The sequence below is a fragment of the Equus caballus genome, chromosome 8 (assembly GCF_041296265.1).
Source record: "Equus caballus isolate H_3958 breed thoroughbred chromosome 8, TB-T2T, whole genome shotgun sequence".
Classification (NCBI taxonomy): Eukaryota; Metazoa; Chordata; class Mammalia; order Perissodactyla; family Equidae; genus Equus; species Equus caballus.
The window spans coordinates 2,091,374-2,110,292 of NC_091691.1; the positions used below are offsets into that span (position 1 = coordinate 2,091,374).

Genomic DNA, 18,919 nt, shown 5'->3' on the forward strand with positions numbered 1-18,919 from the left:
GAAATGAACATAAAATCACCCAAAATTTGTTACCTGCTGACCTGGCAGGAGTAGTGGCAACTTCTCACTGGAGTGATGCACCCTCAACCAAGGCCGTGCAGGACTCACATAAATCTGCTCAGCCTGAGCCCCCCACAAAATTAGAAAACAGGGAAGAGTCTAACCGCCGTGAGCAAGAAACAGCAGAATTAGTGCTCCAGACTTCAGAAAGTTGACGTATTAGGTACCAAATACAAAATAAATGTTTAAAGAAATAAAAGTGGACCGGAAAACATTAACACAATTCTATCCAAAAAGACTGGTCAGATTTGAAAACTCAAACTTCTAGAAATGAAAGATATATTTATTGAGATGTAAAACTCAGAAACTGTTAAAATAGCAGATTAAATATAGCCAAAGGGGAAAAAAATTAGTAATCTGAAGACAGAACTGAAGCAATTGCCCAGAAAGCAAAAAATGGAAAGTGTGAAAGAGAAACAAAGGGACATGGAAGATAAAATGAGGATTAAAGTACATCTCATTGGAGTTCCAGAAGAAAAGGAGAGAGAAGCGATATTTTGAAGAAAAAGTGGCTGGGAATTTTTATAATTGTTGAAAAAGCAAGAATCATCAGATTCAAGAATCCCGGTGAATCTCAGGCAGAAATAATTTAAAAATCCACACCAAGACACTCATAATGAAAGTCCAGGACATCAAAGACAAGGGGAAGATTTTGAAAGCCACCTGAGAGGAAAGATTACTTAGAAAAGAAGAGAGTTATACCAACAACAGACTCCTCAGCAGCAACAAGGTAACCCAAAGGTAGAGGAGTAAAATTTTCAAATTCCCGAGGAAAATATCAACTTTAAATTACATGCACAGCGAAGGTATTATTCTTATCCATGGGCAAAATACAGACAGAACCTGCTCTAAAGAAAGACAGGAAGATGGACGTAAAGAAAAAGGAAGTACTGGGGCCAGCCCAGTGGCACAGCAGTTAAGTTCACATGTTCCACTTTGGCAGCCCAGGATTCACTGGTTCAGATCCCGGGTGTGGACCTACGCCCCACTTGTCAAGCCATGCTGTGGCAGGCATCCCACATATAAAATAGAGGAAGGTGGTCACGGATGTTAGCTCAGGGCCAGTCTTCCTCAGCAAAAAAGAGGAGGATTGGCAGCAGATGTTAGCTTAGGACTAATCTTCCTCAAAAAAAAAAAAAAAAAAAGAGGAAGTACTAAAGAGCAAGGAGGACTAGTTAGCAAAGATGTTGACAGGCACATGAGCAAATCTAAAGTGTTGGCTGAAAAATAATAATAATTACAAATGCAGGAAGTGAAAAACAGGACAAAACTGAAATATTAGACCACAGTTTGAAGTTAAATATACGGACCATAAGGGTGGGGAGATAGGTTTGTGTTACACTTGAAGTTGTATCCATGCTGAAACTTTAAGGGTAGCTATTAAAAGCATAGAAGTCAAATATGTAACTTCCTAACTAGTAAAGAAAATGATTTAAGGAAAAATTTTAATTAAAAAGAGGCAAACTGGGGCTGGCCCCGTGGCCGAGCGGTTAAGTTCGCGCGCTCCGCTGCAGGCGGCCCAGTGTTTCATTAGTTCGAATCCTGGGCGCGGACATGGCACTGCTCATCAGACCACGCTGAGGCAGCATCCCACATGCCACAACTAGAAGAACCCACAACGAAGAATACACAACTATGTACCGGGGGGCTTTGGGGAGAAAAAGGAAGAAATAAAATCTTTAAAAAAAAAAAGAGGCAAACTGGCACAAGGCCAGTTATTAACCCTTGGCCAACCACCATTTTTAAATAATAGTCCTTCCCTCCCGCCTCTGTGGAGTATACAACAATACACAGAAGTGCTTAGGACTTTCTACAGGGAGTGATAACACCCTTCTCATCACCCTTTCCTCCGAGTAAGAGTCATGTTTCTGCCCTTGCCCTGCTGCTGCTGCTGCCCTCCCTGAGAGACGGCCTCTTTTGTCATGGGGCTCAGCAGAGACCAGGGCCTGCAGCCTGGCTGCCCGGCGCGCTCAGCGGAGGAGGCCTGCATACGCTGGGAGGCCAGCAGCAGGATGCCAGACCTCCCGAGAAGCAGCGCCTGTTGCCTGAGGCAGGACCCTTCTGGGTTCTTCCTCCTGTTATTAAAACAGTACATTTGGAAAACAAAGAAAAGGTAAAGATGAAAATGAAAATCCTGCCTGTAGATTCCCCCACCCCAGGATTAACCACTGTTATCTGTTGGTTTATCCCTGTGGGCTTTTTTCTGGCTGTAGAGCCACAGCATATACGCTATTGTTGTATCCTCTGCCTTTTAGTTACCATCACACTGTGAGCATTTTTTCACATGATTTAAATGTTCTTCAAGCGCGTAATTTTAGTGTATACATTAAGACTACATTGTTTTGAGGCGCTGGACCATGTCTTTATGATCTTTCTTAAGTGCTTCTCCACCTGCAAGCAGTACCGTTCTATTCGGTCTGAATGCACGCTGTCTCTTACAGCAGTAGCACCATGAAATGGGTCATGAAACATCTCCTAGGAGATTTTTGCATTTTTAAGGTCTATACTAGTTCATTTCAATTTACGTGAATGAAGTTGGTCGTAGTTCTAAACATTCATTTACTGCCAAGGGCCCACCTTTGCTTTGGTGTCACAAGGCCCTCTTCCTTCTGCCCCGCAGAGACCGTCTGTGGCCTCTAGGAGGGAGTCTCGTCCTTGCCAGGGGAAAGCTTGTGAGCACTGCGCCGCTGTGATTGGTGTGCAGTGCTAGCAATGAGGCCAAGGTCGTGTGTGCCATCCCTGTCCCTCCAGCAGCTCTGCACTGAGCAAAACGTGCTCGGTGGCCATACACGTCTCCTCTGGCCCTGGGTGCCCGGAGATGCCTGGATGGTTGAAGTGAGCAGCTTAGCAAAAACCTACCAGAGGGCACAGCCTGCCACTGCAGCAGGTCACAGTTGTCGCATCTGTGCCAAGGAGGCCCAGGCTTGATAACTGTGATAAAGCCACCACCCCACCTACCACCTGTGTTTCCTTGGCAGATTTTTGTCCAGCGGTGCCTAGCAGGAAAGAACATGTCTCATGTGAAAGGCGGCTGCCTCTTTTGTGGGTACCTGAAGTTGCTGCCCATGTTCAGCATAGTGATGCCGGGAATGATCAGCCGCATCTTGTACCCAGGTAAATTCTTGATTTTGCTGTGTTCACACTGATCAACTTCTCCTCTCTTAGAGATCAAGAGAGTTTTGGGGGTTATCAGGTCTCCCACAGTGTACCAGTGTTGAGGTGCCCAGACTGCTTTCTTGCGAGCCAGAGGGTCTGGATTAGGTATGTAGCCGAGCAGAAGTCTGGCAGAGACTGTGGATGTAGGTGGCAGGAGAGAAATTCCAGAGAGAAGTGCAGGCAGGAAAGAGCTGATCGATGCGTCTCCCAGCCATGGCTCAGTCTCTGTGGGGCACTGAGCCACACTCTGTGGGAAGGTTCAGTGGCTCCCCTGGCCTCGCAGGCATCATCATGGGAGGCACACTCGTGTGCAAGGCGCTATGCTGAGCTGACAGATGCTCTCACAGCCCAAAAGGTGGGGTTTTGTGGCCTTAACAGAGGAGGCACGTCAGAGGGGGAGCTCACTGCAACTCCCAAAGTGGGTCTGACACTGAGGCCCACGTTCTATTAAATACTATTAAGACAGCCCTGTTTCCCTTAATGAACTATCATGACTCTGTGAATGTATCTCCTCCCCATTTCAACCTAGTTTTACTTGCTGTACTGTCTCTCAGGGCACTGGGTTTGTTTATTCATTAAAGCTTTATGGAGCACGTACTTTGATAGGTGCAGCCGCTGGGGCAAAGCAGGCGGCTTCCACAGGAGTCTTCTGCTACCGTGCTTTGACAAGGCCAAACAGAAGTAGAGCGCTTTTTATTGCTAAGTAACGTACGCAGTCGATGTCTCTAACCCTGATTCATCCTCAGTCTGCCCCTGAGACGTGCCTCTTTTTTTTAATCCTAATTCCTTTCCAGTTTCAACAGAGGAGTGCTTTCTTTCAGCATTCTCAGATTTGGTCTTCAACTGTCAAGTGACGCTTTTTTGGGTCTTATAGGCGGTGCCCCCTCGTTGAACAGAAAATAGGCCCCTGTACTTTCTAGGACCCAGTCCCTTGGGCGTCCCAGCCGTGCCTCCCCACCTCCACTCCACAGTATGGACTGCCCTGCTCACTGAGAAAGAAGACTGGGCAGAATATCTGGTATCTTGGACTCTAGAGGCTGCTAAGGGAGGGGGAAGAAGAGTGGGGAATAGCTGTTCCCCCTAGCTGGGGTGGGCCTCGGGAACCCAAACTCCCTCCGGCCTTCTGACCAAGAGGGGAATAGAATTGACAGACTGCACAGGTGGAGGAGGGCCTGGAACCACTTGTCCCTAGTCCTCAGAAGTGGCCAGACTCAGATCCATTTACACGTGCCAGGTATATAAAGCCGGAAAGCTGTTTATCACGAAAGCTTGGCCCCTGCCCATGTTCCTAGAAGACTGTGCTTTTCTAGTAACCCAGATGATTCTGGCCCTAGCTTCTGAGTCGCTCTCCTGGCCAGAGCTGGGGCCAGACACTGTCAAGATGTGATTCTCTGAATCTGGTCTTCTGGGTAGGCCACAGTATTAGTTGGGGTTCTTGGTTGAAAATGACATGCACTTTTAGCTCCTTTATCTTCTGAGCTGGTGTCATCCTCAGGCCATCTTGTGGCAAGATGGTCACCAGCAAAACCACGCCTCTGTACTGCCAGGTCAACCCCCCCCACAGAAAGAGTGTTTCCTTTCCCAGTAGTTCCATAAAAAATCTTAGATGAATTTTAGTGAACTCACTTGAGTGATAGGGACCAGTGGTTGTGGCCAAGGGGAAGGAATTTCCAGAATGGCCAGGCCTGGCTCTCCAGCCTCTCCCAAACCACACTGATTAAGACTGTGCATGGTGGTGGGGATGGCGGGGGGTGGGGGGGCAGGATAGTGGGCAGATGAAAAGGGATGTTCAGCGCTGCCACCCCCTTGAGTTTTATTGGTGTGTGTGTGAGAGGAGGAGTGGCTCTGAGCTAACATCTGTTGCCAGTCTCCCTCTTTTTGTTTGATGAGGATTGTTGCTGAGCTAATATCTGTGCCAATCTTCCTCTATTTTGTATGTAGGATGCCACCACAGCATGGCTTGATGAGCTGCGTGTGGGTCCACACCAGGAATCTGAACCGGCAATTCCCGGGCCACCAAAGTGGAGCATGCCAACTTAACCACTATGCCACAGGGCTGGCCCCTCACTCTGAGTTTTTACATTCTTGCTCTAGATGTTTGGTAACCACTTCTGAAGCGACGTACCTGTCCCCAGTAAAATAGCTCCCTCTACCCATAAACCTGCACAATATTCTGCCTCCATCTAGTCTATGTTGATTCATTGCTTTTGGGTTTGCTCCTCATATGGTAACTTTATATCTCTTATAGCTTTATAGGCTTTGAAGGGCATGTCACATTCAGTCCCTTTACTTCTCTTAGTCCAAAATTTCTTCCCAAATACTCTGAAATAACACCTCTATCAGGCTAAAGGAGTAAAGTTATGAGTTACTCATACATTAGTATGTGGATGAAGAATCCATCTGCTTTCCTGACACCTAGCTGGGATCATGTCGAGGTCAGGGGACTTGCTTTGGGTCAAGCAGTGAATTAGTAGAAGCACCAATTCATTTGACTCCTCAGTGCCTAACTCATAGCCATTACCTTCACCCCACACTCCTGAAGGATTATGAATGTAGGATCATGAATTGGAGCAGTCACCAGTAGAATGCGTGACATCCACATGCGATTCCTAATTTGCTTCCCTTTCCCTAAGCTCAGATTTTAGAGCTCTCAGGCCAGCGTGTTGGTGTGACTCATCTTTTTGCAGATCAAGTGGCATGTGTTGTACCTTCAGAATGTAAGAAGCACTGTGGCACCAGAACTGACTGTAGCCCCATCGCCTACCCAGTGCTGGTGGTAGAGCTGCTGCCCGATGGTAAGAAATAGACCCTGCTTTCGAGGGCCACAGAAACCCCAAGATCTCTGTCCCCCTTGGAGCCCGTGCCCACAGGCTGTAAGTGGATGGCTGGGAGTGAGGGGCCTAGGGGTGGCTTGTCTACTCCACCAGTCAGCCCGTGGTTCTGGGTAGAAGGCAGGCTGTGGGTGGGAGGACGTTAGTGATGTAGACGGAGGCTTGCTGCCCTGAGGGAAGGATCCGGACCCCTCCCTCTTCACTCCTCACACACATGCTCTCAGAAGCACCACCTGTGTGCATGATTTGCATTATTCCTTTCCCCCCGCTTAGCTTGAGTGTTTGCTCCTTCATTCTGCAGATGGCCTCCAGGCTGTGCTGGACATTGTTCTTAGCCATGAGAATACACAGACAAACAAGACCTAATTTTGCTCTCAATGAGCTCATGTCCAGTGGGATGGGCAAGGGGACTGGCAGTTCACCAACAGTGAGATGACGTTCATTGCGAGATGACAGTGAGCCTGTGCGTTCCTCTCACCTGCTTCCCCAAATCCCATGGAAATGGCCAAACAGTACAGTTAAAAAACAATTCCATATCAGCTCTGGAGATCATTAGGCTGGAAAAGCTGAGACATTTCCATTACATACAGTATAGATGGAATCTGATGGAGAGAAATACTGACCATCTCACAGTTCAGAAAGGAAGCTGTCCAAATTCGAGAAGGAAGTTGTCCGAATTCCCCAGCTGAGCCCATCTTAGAGCACCCAGTTCCCCAATTCCATGAGTGAGAGTGGGCTGTGGGACACCTGAAGGAAGGCAAATCCAAGGACTCCAGTCTTTGCCTGGCCCGAGCAGCCCACTGAATACAGTGGGAACCTTGCAGGACTGGGCTCCAGTTCAGGCCCTGGGTACGTAACCTCAGGCTCTCCCAACAACACGTAGAAATCTCCCGACCGAGCAGAATCCCTGCCACAGGATGGCCTTTTGGGGAATAATACTAGATTGTTATGTTTATAGCTAACATTTGTTCAGTGCTCTGCATTGGGCATCGCCTCAACCCATGTACTTAATTCATCTTAGGCTTAGCAACAGCCCTATGTCACAGCTACTTTTATGCCCACCTACGGATGAGAACACTGAGGCACAGGGAGCCACATGACTTGCCTACAGTTGGAACCTTCTCTGAGCCTCTGGCTCCTCCTCTGTCAGAGGGGGTGGCAATGGTGTCCCTCCCACAGGGCTGCAGGGAGAGTCGTGCAGGCTAGTGCTGAACCGTTCTGGCACAAAGTAACCACTCAAGAGATCTTAGCTCCTATTATTATATAAAGACACAGCAGGAAACCAGTAAGTCTTGTCCCAAAGCAAGGACAAATATAATGCATTCATCTATCTCAGATGGAGTTCCATTCCAAATAAAATTTCAATGTTTTGTAGGGGAAAATTTAGCATGTGGCAAAGTTCCTTAGGAGGCCTAAGGCATCTCCTGGTGTGACTGGAGAGCTGGAGGCCCAGGGAATGTCCCTTCTCTTCCAGGTGTACGCGGCTTGATGCTGTCCGCAATATCGGCCTCTCTCATGTCCTCCTTGACCTCTATTTTCAACTCTGCCAACACCCTGTTCACCATGGACATCTATACCCGAATACGGCCCACGGCCACTGAAAAGGAGCTCATGGTGACAGGCAGGTAAAGGATTCCTCTAATCACTTTAGTTCCTGCCACTCTCAGTGAAATGAGGCCCACAATATAGTATAATGTGAAAAAGTTAGCCTTCTAATACTATTGGAGAATTATCCTGTTTATACACAGTATGGTGGTTACTGTTTGTTTGTTTTGCTGCAGTTTTGTAGTGAAGATGTATTGTTTTTATAATCACAAAGAAAATTGCTTCTGTTTGGGAAAAAATTAAGTAATAATCACAATGATAAAAATGAACGTAGTTTGGAATCAGCCCCATAGCCTAGTGGTTAAGTTTGGGATGCTCTGCTTTGGCAGCCCAGGTTCAGTTCCCAGTTGCAGACCTATACCACTCATCAGTGGCCATGCTGTGGCGGCAACCCACATACGAAATACAGGCGGATGGGCACAGATGTTAGCTCAGGGCGAATCTTCCTCAGCAAAAGAAGAAAAATGAGCATAGTTTAATGTACCCCCCCAAACTAGTCCTTGTGAGGAAATTTACATACATTATCTCATTTAGTCCTCATGACAACCTTTAAAAAGTTTTATTCTCATTGTACAAATGGGGATAAAGTCACAAAGAGAAGAGAATTGATCAACCTGAGGTCACATCTTAAGTAAGAGAACTTGTCCATCTCAGGGGCATGCTGTTAACTGTGATGCCACATGGTACTATGCAAGGCATAGGGTGGGGGATACAAATGTGTGTAAAACGTGGTCCCTGTCTTTATTGCGTAGGGTTTCACATGGGCTGCCCCTTGACCACATCCAACCACACATATTTAAGTTGGCCCACATTATGTCTGAAATACTTGCTTTATCTCACATCAGTGTGCATGTTGCTCATCTATTTTGTGTCTAACCCCTGCATTTGAGTTTGCCTTTACAATTTCATTGGCATTCGATGGTTTAAAAGCACACTGAGAAATTTTAAGTAACAGATTCCAGTTTTATTTAAATTGTTATAGAACATGGGGGAAAAAAGGAAGACATTCATTTTATGAAGCTCAAGATATTGATGCTAAAACTTAACAAATATAGCACAGGAAAAAATTAAAACTAAAGACATATTTCACTTTTAAATACCACTGCAAAAGTTGTAAATAAAATATTAGACACCAATCCAATAATATATTAAAAGAATGATATCCCGTTACCTTCCAGAAATATAAAGATGGTTCAATATTAGGAAATGTAATAATATAACTCACCATATTAATAGATCAAAAGAGAAAAATCATTTGTGTCTATTCACGGATGATGAAAAGGTGTTTGGTAAAATGGGCACCTTTCTACATGATAAAATATATCTATATCACCCTGAAAGCCTCCATCGTGCTTAATGAAGAAACTAGAAAGACACAGGGCAAGCATGTCCCCATCACTACTGTATTTATACTAATATATATGTGTAAAAATGTATATAATATATAAGTAAAATTTATGATATATAAAAAGTAGACCCACAGGTGAAGTTAGCAGACAGGGACTTTAACCATGATTATTAATATGTACAGGAAAATAGAGGGAAAAGTGTATAAAATAGATGAAAATATTGAGAAGTTCACCAGAGAATTAGAATTTATAAATATATAAATATATATAATTTTCTAGAATCCAAAAGTAATAATCTAAAATTGGAAACTCAATGGATGGGTTAACAACTGATTGGATTTGGCAGAAGACACAATTAGTGGATTGGAAATGGATCGATCAACAATATCCAAATTGAAATACACAGAAAAAAGGAAGATACACATGGAATACAATCAGAATAATAATATATATGTAATTGGAATCACAGAAGGAAAAGAGCAAATTGGGTAGAAGTAATTTTGAAAAGATAATGGCCAAGAATTTTCCAAATACCTGGACAACTATCTAGAGATTCAAAAAGTTCCACGAGTTGCAAGCAGGATAAATACAAAAGAAACCATACGTAGACTACGTTCTAGTGAAACTGCTGAAAATTGAAGATAAAGAGAAAATCTTTAGAGCAGCCAGAGGAGAATGATTCACATTACCTTCAGAGGAACAGCAAAGAGACTGACAGCAGAATTTCAACAGAAACTGCAAAAGGCAGAAGACAAAGGAATGACAACTTCAAGTACTAGAAAAAGAACTGCCAACCTAGAATTCAATACCCATCAAAAATATTCTCCAGGGGCTGGCCCCGTGGCCGAGTGGTTAAGTTCGCGTGCTCCGCTGCAGGCGGCCCAGTGTTTCGTTGGTTGGAATCCTGGGCGCGGACATGGCACTGCTCATCAAACCATGCTGAGGCAGCGTCCCACATGCCACAACTAGAAGGACCCACAACGAAGAATATACAACTATGTACTGGGGAGCTTTGGGGAGAAAAAGGAAAAATAAAATCTTTAAAAAAAATATTCTCCAAAATGAAGGTGAAATAAATATATTTTCAGATAAATGCAAGTTGAGAGCATTTATTACATTAGACTTTCACTATAAGGAAAACCAAAGGAGGTTCTTCAGGCTGAAGGAAGGCAACCCAGACAGGAGAACTGAACTTCAGAGAAGAATGAAGCATACCACAAAGGGTAACTGTAAATGAATATTGACTGTCGAAAACATCAATAAGGAAAAAATGTTCATAGGACTTTTCACATATAGAAGCAAAATATATGACAATAAGGAGAAGATGAGAAGAGGCTAAATGGAACTTACTCTCAGGTTCTAGAATTATTTGGGATGTGGTAAAAGTCAAGCTTGTTCCGGACTATGACATAACAAGGATGCATGCAGTCTCTAGACTAAGCAATAAAAGAATAATTCAGGAATCTTCAAATAACAAGTTAATAGAAGGAAAATATGGAATAACTAATAAAATATTTGATTAGCCCCAAAGAAGTCAAAAGGATTAAAAGAATGTAAAAGGTAGATTAAATAGAAAACAAATACTAGGATGACACATGTAAACCCAAATATATCAGTAATTTCATGGACTGTCAGTGGACTAAATACCTGAGTGATGATGTGACGTGATAGAGGTGTAATTGTCACTGCAGTGGCATCATGTCACAGTCCACAAATGCATCAAGTTAGCATGTTGTACACCTTAAATTTGCACAGTGTTATGTGTCAGATATATTTAATTAAAAAATATACTAAGAAAAAAAGGTTAAGATTATCAGAGTATTTTTAAGCCAACTATATGCTGCTTAGAATAGACACCTTTTTTCCAGTTTTATTTAGTAGTAATTGACATATAACATTGTATAAGTTTAAAGTGTACAACATAATGATTTGATATATGTATATATTGTGAAATGATTACCACAAGTTTATTAACATCCATGACCTTATGTAATAAAATTTTTTTCATGTGAGAACTTTCAAGATTTACTCTCTTAGCAACTTTCAAATATACAATATAGCATTGTTACTGTAGTTACCATGCTGTTCTTTACATCTCCATGATTTATTTATCTTATAACTGGAAGTTTGTACCTTTTGACCATCTTTACCTATTTTGCGCATTCCTCCAACCCCCACCTCTGGCAACCATCAATCTGTTCTCTGTGTCTATGGGTTCAGTTTCTTAGATTCCAAATAGACGTGAGATTATACAGTGTTTGTCTTTCTCTGTCTAACTTATTTTACTTAGCATAATGCCCTCAAAGTCCACCTATGTTATCACAAATGGTAGGATTTCCTGTTTTCCTGGGTGAATAATATTCCATTGTGTATATATACCACATGTTCTTTATCCACACTTAGGTTGTTTCCATGTCTTGGCTACTGTAAATAATGCTGCAATGAATATGGGGCTGCAGATATCCTTTCAAGATAGTGGTTTTGTTTCCTTTGGACGTATACCTAGAAGTGGAATTGCTGGATCATACAGTACTTCTATTTTTAATTTTTTGAGGGAGCTCCACACTGTTTTCCATAGTGACCATACCACTTTACATTCCCACCAATAGTGCACAAGGTTTCCGTTTTGTCCGCATCCTCACTACACTTACTTCTTGTGTTTTGGATGACAGCCACTCTGACAGGTGTGAGGTGATTCCTCATGGTTTCGATTTGCATTTCCCTGATGATTAGTAATGTTGAGCACCTTTTCACTTACTTGTTAGACATTTGAGTGTTTTCTTTGGAAAAATGTCTATCAGGTCCTTTGCCCTTTTTTTTTCTTTTTCTCTTTCTTTTTCTTTTTTCTTTTTTTTTTTTTTCTGAGGAACATTTGCCCTGAACTAACATCCGTGCCAATCTTCCTGTTTTTTAGTATGTGGATCACCAGCACAGCATGGCTGCTAACAGAGCAGTGTAGGTCCACGCCTGGGAACCAAACCAGGACTGCCAAAGCAGAGCATGCTTGAACTTAACCACTAGGTCACTGGGGCTGGCCCACCCAGTTTTTAATTGGATTATTTGATTTTTTGCTGTTGAGTTATATGAGTTCCTAATATATTTTCAATATTAAGTCTTATCATCTGTGTGGTTTGCAAATATTTTCTCCCATTCGGTAGGTTGCCTTTCCATTTTGTTGATTGTTTCTTTTGCTGTGCAGAAGCTTTTTAGTTTGCTATAGTCTCACTTGTTTGTTTTTTATTTTGTTGTTTGTGCTTTAGGTGTCATGTCCAAAACATTGTTGCCAAGACCAATGTCAGGTCTTATCCCGTGTGTTTTCTTCTGGAAGTTTTATGGTTTCACATCTTATGCTTAAATCTTTAATCCATTTCCAGTTAATTTTTGTGAGTGGTGTAAGATAGGGGTCTAGTTTCATTCTTTTCAATATGAATATCCAGTTTTCTCAGCACCATTTATTGAAGAGACTCTCTTTTCTGCATTGAATATTCTTGGCTCCCTTTTCAAGTATTAGTTGACTGTATATGAATGGCTTTATTTCTGGGCTCTCAACTCTGTTCCATTGCTCTATGTGTCTATTCTTATGCCAATACCATGCTGTTTTGATTACTATAGCTTTGTAATATAGTTTGAAATCAGGAAGTGTGATGCCTCCAGCTTTGTTCTTCCTTCTCAGTATTGCTTTGGCTATTCGGAGCCTTTTATGGTTGCAAACAAATTTTAGGATTTTTTTCTATTTCTATAAAAAGTGTCATTGGAAGGGCTGGCCCAGTGGCATAGTGGTTAAGTTTGTGCACTCTGCTTTGGCAGCCCAGGGTTCATAGGTTCAGATCCCAAGCGCAGACCTACACACCGCTCATCAAGCTGTGCTGTGGTGGCATCTCGCATACAAAATAGAGGAAGATTGGCAGCCGATGTTAGCTCAGGGTCAGTCTTCCTCACAGAAAAAAAGTGTCATTGGACTCTTGATAAGGATTTCATTGCATCTATAGATGGCTTTGGGTAGTATGGACATTTTAACAATATTAATTCATCTAATCCACGAACACAGGATATCTTTCTGTTTATTTATATAAGTATTTTATTGTTTTTGATGCTGTTATACGTGGGATTTTCTTTATTTCTTTTTCAGGTAAGTCATTGTTAGTATATAGAAACACTATTGATTTTTGTATGTTGATTTTGTACCCTGCAACTTTATTGAAGAGAGATATCTTTTCTAAAATAAGATTGAGAAAGGCTTAAAGAAAACATGGTAAAATACATACCATGCAGTTATGAACATAGATGCAGAAATTTTGAACAAAATATTAGCAACTCAGGTCCAGCAACATATAAAAAGAATTATACACCATGACCATCGGGGGTTTATTCCAGGAATGCAAGAATAGCGTTTTATTCAAAAATCAATGTACTTGACCACATTAAGTAGAAACAGGAGAAAATCATACAGTCATCACACTAGATAAAAATCATTTAAAATTTTTAATATCTATATTTTTTGTAATCCTATCAAATTAGGGAATTTAGAGGAACTCCATTACTCTGACTCTTAAATATATATACATTTTAAAGCCTATAGTATTTCTCATACTTCGTGAAAATGAAAATCTTTTCCCCTGAGATCAGGAACTAGACATGTATGTCCACTATCACCTTTATTCAGCATTGTACTAGAGGTCCCACCCAGAGTGTAAGAGGAGAAAAGGAAACAAATGGCATACAGATAGAAATAGAAGAAATGAAATTGTTGTAAAAGACTTTGTAGACAAACTTAAAATTTAAAAGTGAATTTAACAAGACTGATACAAGGTCAAAATACAAGAATTAATCATATTTTACACATTATCATTTACAGTGTCATTGAACCATATGATAAATACCTAGTAATAAATCTCACAAAAGATGTGAGAAAATTACAAAGCATTGTTTTTTTCTTTTCTTTTTTCTTTTTCTTTTTTTGCTGAGGAAGATTCATGCTGAGCTAACATCTGTTGCCAATCTTCCTCTTTTTTTTTTTTTTGCTTGAGGAAGATTCACCCAGAGCTAACATCTGTGCCAGTGTTCCTCTATTTTTTGTGTATGGGTTGCCACTACAGCATGGCTGACGAGTGGTGTAGGTCCACACCCCGGATCCAAACCCACAAACCTAGGCCACCAAAGCGGAGCATGCTGAACTTAACTGCTACACCCAGGGGCCCGCCCCTGCAAAGCACTGTTGAGAGAAATTGAGACCTAAGTATGTACGGGAATATACCATATCCATGAATTAGAAGATTGAGTATTGACAATATGTTTGTTCTGCCCATGTTATTCTACATATTCAGAGTAATCCTGGATTACTCTGGATTACAATTCAGAATTGTAGTAGCTTTTTGTGTGCGTAAAAAATGACAGACCAGTTCTAAAACTAATAGAGAAATGCGAACAGCAAAGAATAGCCAAGGCAGTTCTTGAAGACGAGCAAAGCTGGAGGATCCATACTAACAGACGCCAGTGTCTATTATGAAGGGATACTACTTAGTGTGGTTTTGGTACGAGTATAGACAAATCAGTGGAACAGAATGCAGAAAAAGGCCCGCAGGTCTACAGTCACCTGATTTATGGCAAGATTACAGTGCAGTGCAGTCAGGAAAGTGATAGGGAAAAAGGATTTTCAATAAATGGTACTGAGTGATTTGGCTGCTCATGGGAAAAGAATATTGACCCTTACCTCACACCATACACAAAAATCTATTTCAGATGGACTGTATATCTGAGTGCGAAAGGTAAAACAATACAGCTTTTCTAAGAGAAGAGCAGTCAGTGGGACACTGGTTTGCCAACTGCCACTCCACCTCAACAGTAGCTTTCTTAGTGTGACTTAAATAAATTTTTGCATCATCTAGAATGGTGGTCACATATCAGAATACAGACTCCAACATGTGATTTATAACTTTTGGCTCATATTCTGTAATCCCCAAATCCTTCAGGAGTTGTGCAATCATCTGTGCATTTTTTAGCATGCTCTTGGGAGAAGCCAAGAGTATCTGCCATTTCCCCTCCCATCTTTTGTGTTATGGTTGTGATATATTTTACATCTGCATACATTATGAACCCCACAATACAGTGAGAGTGATAGAATTTTTCGCTTTAAGTAGTTAATTGCCTTTTTAAAGAAATTAAAATAAGAAAAAATATATATATATAGTATTTTATATTTACCCATATGTTTTTACTTTTTTGGTGCTCATCATTCCTTCTTTGAGGTTTGAGTTTCCATCTGTGTCATTTCCTTTCACCCTGATGAACTTTCTTCAGCATGTCTTGTAATGCAGGTCTGCTGGTGACAGATTCTCTCAGTTTTTATCAGAAAATGTTTTTATTTCATCTTTATTGTTGAAGGATATTTTTGCTGGATATAGAATTCTAGATTGTACTGGGGGGATTTGGGGAGAAAAAGCAGGGAAAAAAAAAAAGATTGGCAACAGTTGTTAGGTGCCAATCTTTAAAAAAAAAAAAAAAGAATTAGTCCTTTCTAGCTTAAAACACTCACTCTCTCAAAATTATAATTTTTAAGTTCTTGACACAGAACTAAGATTTATTCATCTTTGGGGGATATTTTATCTAAGTGTAATTTTATATATGGATACACGTTAAAAAGTATTTTATTTTTAAAAAGTAGGGGAGGGGTCAGCACCATGGCCTAGTGGTTAACTTTAGCACGTTCTGCTTCAGCAGCCTGGATTTAATTCCCAGGCACGGACCCACACAACTTGTTGGTGGCCATGCTGTGGCAGCAACCCACATACAAAATAGAGGGAGATTGGCACAGATGTTAGCTCAGGGCAAATCTTCCTCAGCAAAAAAAAGAAGTAATGGATATTTGGAGCCTTTATTCAGTTTCTTAAAATTTTCAGCAAGACTTAGATAATAAAGTAAGTTTCTGATTACTGAAATTTTTAAAGTCACATGCCATACTAATCTGTCTGAAATTTTAAAAAATGTGTTATCCCTCAAGAAATTAATATTTTCTACATATTATATATTTTAAGCATGACTGCCCCAAAGATACTCTCCAAATATGGTAAAAATGATCCACCCATGATCCAATGACAGGCAAATGGACACTCAGTTTTATTTGTTTAGAAGTTGAAGGATTTTTGTCTGTAGCCCTATGGTCCTACTATGAATGCACACCTGAATTTAACATAAGCAATCATTGAGTTTATAGTTTATGGTCTGTAGATGTTTTATTGGCAGGGAAAAAAAAAAGACTCATCAAATCGGCATTGACTGTTGGTTTCATTTACAGATTTTTTGTTATAATCTTACTTGTTGTCACCATTGCCTGGGTCCCTGTTACGGAAACAGCACACAGTGAAGAACTCTTTGAATACATGCAAGCAGTTATGAGTTACCTGACACCACCCATTGCTGCCATCTTCCTGCTCGCCGTCTTTTCCAAGAGAGTCACTGAGCAGGTAGGCGTGTGTTGGCACGGCCATCGTGTAGACAGTGTGAGGACTCGCCTTCACAGCAGATTTGTCTTTGCAAGGGCTGTCCCACGAGAGTCTCTCATGCTTCAAGAGTTCACACTGTTGCATCATTTGCTTTCTGAGAGATGGTCTCCTCCTGGGCAGATTTGGTCCAAGCTCCCCGTTATGCATGCCGGGAAAAGGCGAGCTCTGATTTGCTTTCTCCCCTTGCAGGGTAACCCACTTTCAACCTTACCAGTGCATGGTTTTGCATCTTAGATGATGCACAGTGTGCATGATCCTCCGGGACATGTAACTGGCTGTAGGAAAGTATTCTTCTGTTGCCTCTGTACATGGATGTGTCATGCTCGGAGATTTCATACTCACAGAGGGATGTACAGTCATGGGCTCCTTCCACCTTCCCTGCAGGAAAGACCACCTCTTCCAGCCACACTTAAAACTGAATAATAGCGAATGGTTCAGTCATTTCATCACTCCCAATGAATGGTTCAGTCATTTCATCCGTAAGACTTTGAAAGCACAGTTTGCCAGAATATTTTCATTTATTATTTGAATCATATCTTAACTTGTTTCCGCTATCAGCCCTGGGTAGTTGGGCCTTGTACAAGTTCCTGAACACAGTCTCTGAAGTGCTCTGTGATCTGGCCCCTGCCCCCACATGCACAGCCCCTGGGCCCCAGCCACTCCGAAATCTAAGTGCTGATTGCCTAACTGTCCCCTGCTTGCTTTGGCCTCCTTTCGTTGACATAGACTATTTACTTTGCCAGGAATAGCTTTTTCCTCCTTCACCTGGCTGATGCTTCCTACAGGCTCCTCTCAGGTGTTCAATCCTCTAGACCAAACTACTGGTGCTCCCTGCTCTGCCCAGCTCACCAGCACTCAATTTAGCACTGAGAATGTGGGGGAGAGTGGCTGGCCTCCAGAGATGCCAGAGCTGCTTCTCTTTGCCCTCCTGGGAAGGGCATGGGCAAGAGGGGCAGGCAGTCAGGAGAACCTGCCTCCCACCTACAACGCCAACTTTGAATTATTGGGGCCTGCCACCAAGGAAAACTGGGGATCTGGGCAGTGCCTCTCCCTCAACCCCTGGTCCACAGTTACAAGAATATTACAGGTACCTCCTTCAACCTAGAGAACTTCTCCAGGCCCTCTTTCCCACCCTATTTCAGGTGACTTGCTCATCTGGCTTCTGCTGCCCATCTGTTTCTAGATCTTCCCTGTCTGCACATCTCCTTCAGTCAGTGGCTCCCGTGGACCATCCACTTGGCTTTTGTTTTCAGCTTTTTATCCAAGATGTTGCCCACGTACTGTATCCTCTGTCTCTTCTGACATCCATGCCCACCTGAGTCAGCCTCCAGATACAGCTCCAGAGGCAAGATGCAGTCCTTACTCTCTATTAAAGAAGGAACAGTCTTGGGCTGGCCCGTGGCATAGTGGTTAGGTTTGTGTGCTCTGCTTTAGTGGCCCAGGGTTTGCAGGTTTGGATCCTGGGTGTGGACCTACACATTGCTCATCAAGCCGTGCTGTGGTGGCATCTCACATACAAAATGGAGGAAGATTAGCATGGATGTTAGCTCAGCAACAGTCTTCCTCAAGCAAAAAGAGGAAGATTGGTAACATATATAAGCTCAGGATCAATCTTCCTCACAAAAAAAAAAGAAAGATCATGGAGGGTGGCAGGGCAGGTGCTGGGGCCCGTGGGGGACACAAGGACATTAGCCAAGGTCATGGGAGAAGACTTCTCCTAAGAAAGTGCCATTGAGTCTAAACCCTGAAGGATGAGCCAGAAATAAAAAGATCTAGGGAGAGACCCAAGCAGAGAGAAGGGCAAGTGCAAAGGCCTAAGCCACGAGCGAAGTGGGTAGGTTTAACATGCAGGAAGAAGGTCGCAGGCAGTGGCTGAAGTGGAGTGACCAAGGAGAGAGTGGCAGACAAAAGGGGTCAACTGAAGAGCGGAGTTGAGATTTGATTCTGATGTGGACCATGAGAAGCCATTGGAGAGTTTAATTAAGCAGAGGCATGGCATTCTCCAGTATATGCTTTGAAGTTGTCACTCTGGCTTCTGTGGGGACAGTGGGCAAGCAGGATACCAGGGAGGGAGCCCACCTCTGTGTGAGAGAAGAAGACGGTTCAGGGTTAGGGTGGTGCCGTAATGATGATGGCAAGGGGTTGGATTCCAGGTACATTTTGCAGGTAGAACCAACACAATTTGCTGATGGGTTGGTGGTAGGGCAGGATGGAAAGAGAGGAACCAGGGATGACTCCTGGGGTTTCCACCTGAGCAACCAGGCAGATGGACGTGCCACTTAACAGCCGTGGGGAAGACCGAGGTCTTTTTAGACACCTTACATGTGTGATGCCTATTCATTATCTAACTTTAAAGTGTTTCCAGTGTTTCTTAAGTTCTCTGATTAACGTAAGAGAATGTAAGTTCTCAGGTCTTTGT

At 42.5% G+C, this 18,919-nt stretch overlaps 2 protein-coding genes across 6 annotated transcripts in view; one reads left to right on the forward strand and one right to left on the reverse strand.

The window, feature by feature from the left end:
- Positions 1-18,919, forward strand: part of LOC100052724 (sodium/glucose cotransporter 1) — a 99,467-nt gene that overhangs the window by 73,670 nt on the left and 6,878 nt on the right. For all 5 annotated transcript variants that reach the window (XM_070276011.1, XM_005612352.4, XM_014742129.3 and 2 more), the window contains 4 exons: positions 3,039-3,174; positions 5,904-6,011; positions 7,522-7,672; positions 16,293-16,461. In XM_070276011.1, the coding sequence (XP_070132112.1) occupies positions 3,039-3,174; positions 5,904-6,011; positions 7,522-7,672; positions 16,293-16,461 (564 nt within the window). The remainder of the gene's footprint in view (positions 1-3,038; positions 3,175-5,903; positions 6,012-7,521; positions 7,673-16,292; positions 16,462-18,919) is intronic.
- RSPH14 (radial spoke head 14 homolog) overlaps positions 16,205-18,919 on the reverse strand; it is a 94,738-nt gene continuing 92,023 nt past the window's right edge. Inside the window, exon 8 of the mRNA XM_070276023.1 lies at positions 16,205-18,581. Within this exon, the coding sequence (XP_070132124.1) occupies positions 18,477-18,581 (105 nt within the window). The 3' untranslated portion in view covers positions 16,205-18,476. The remainder of the gene's footprint in view (positions 18,582-18,919) is intronic.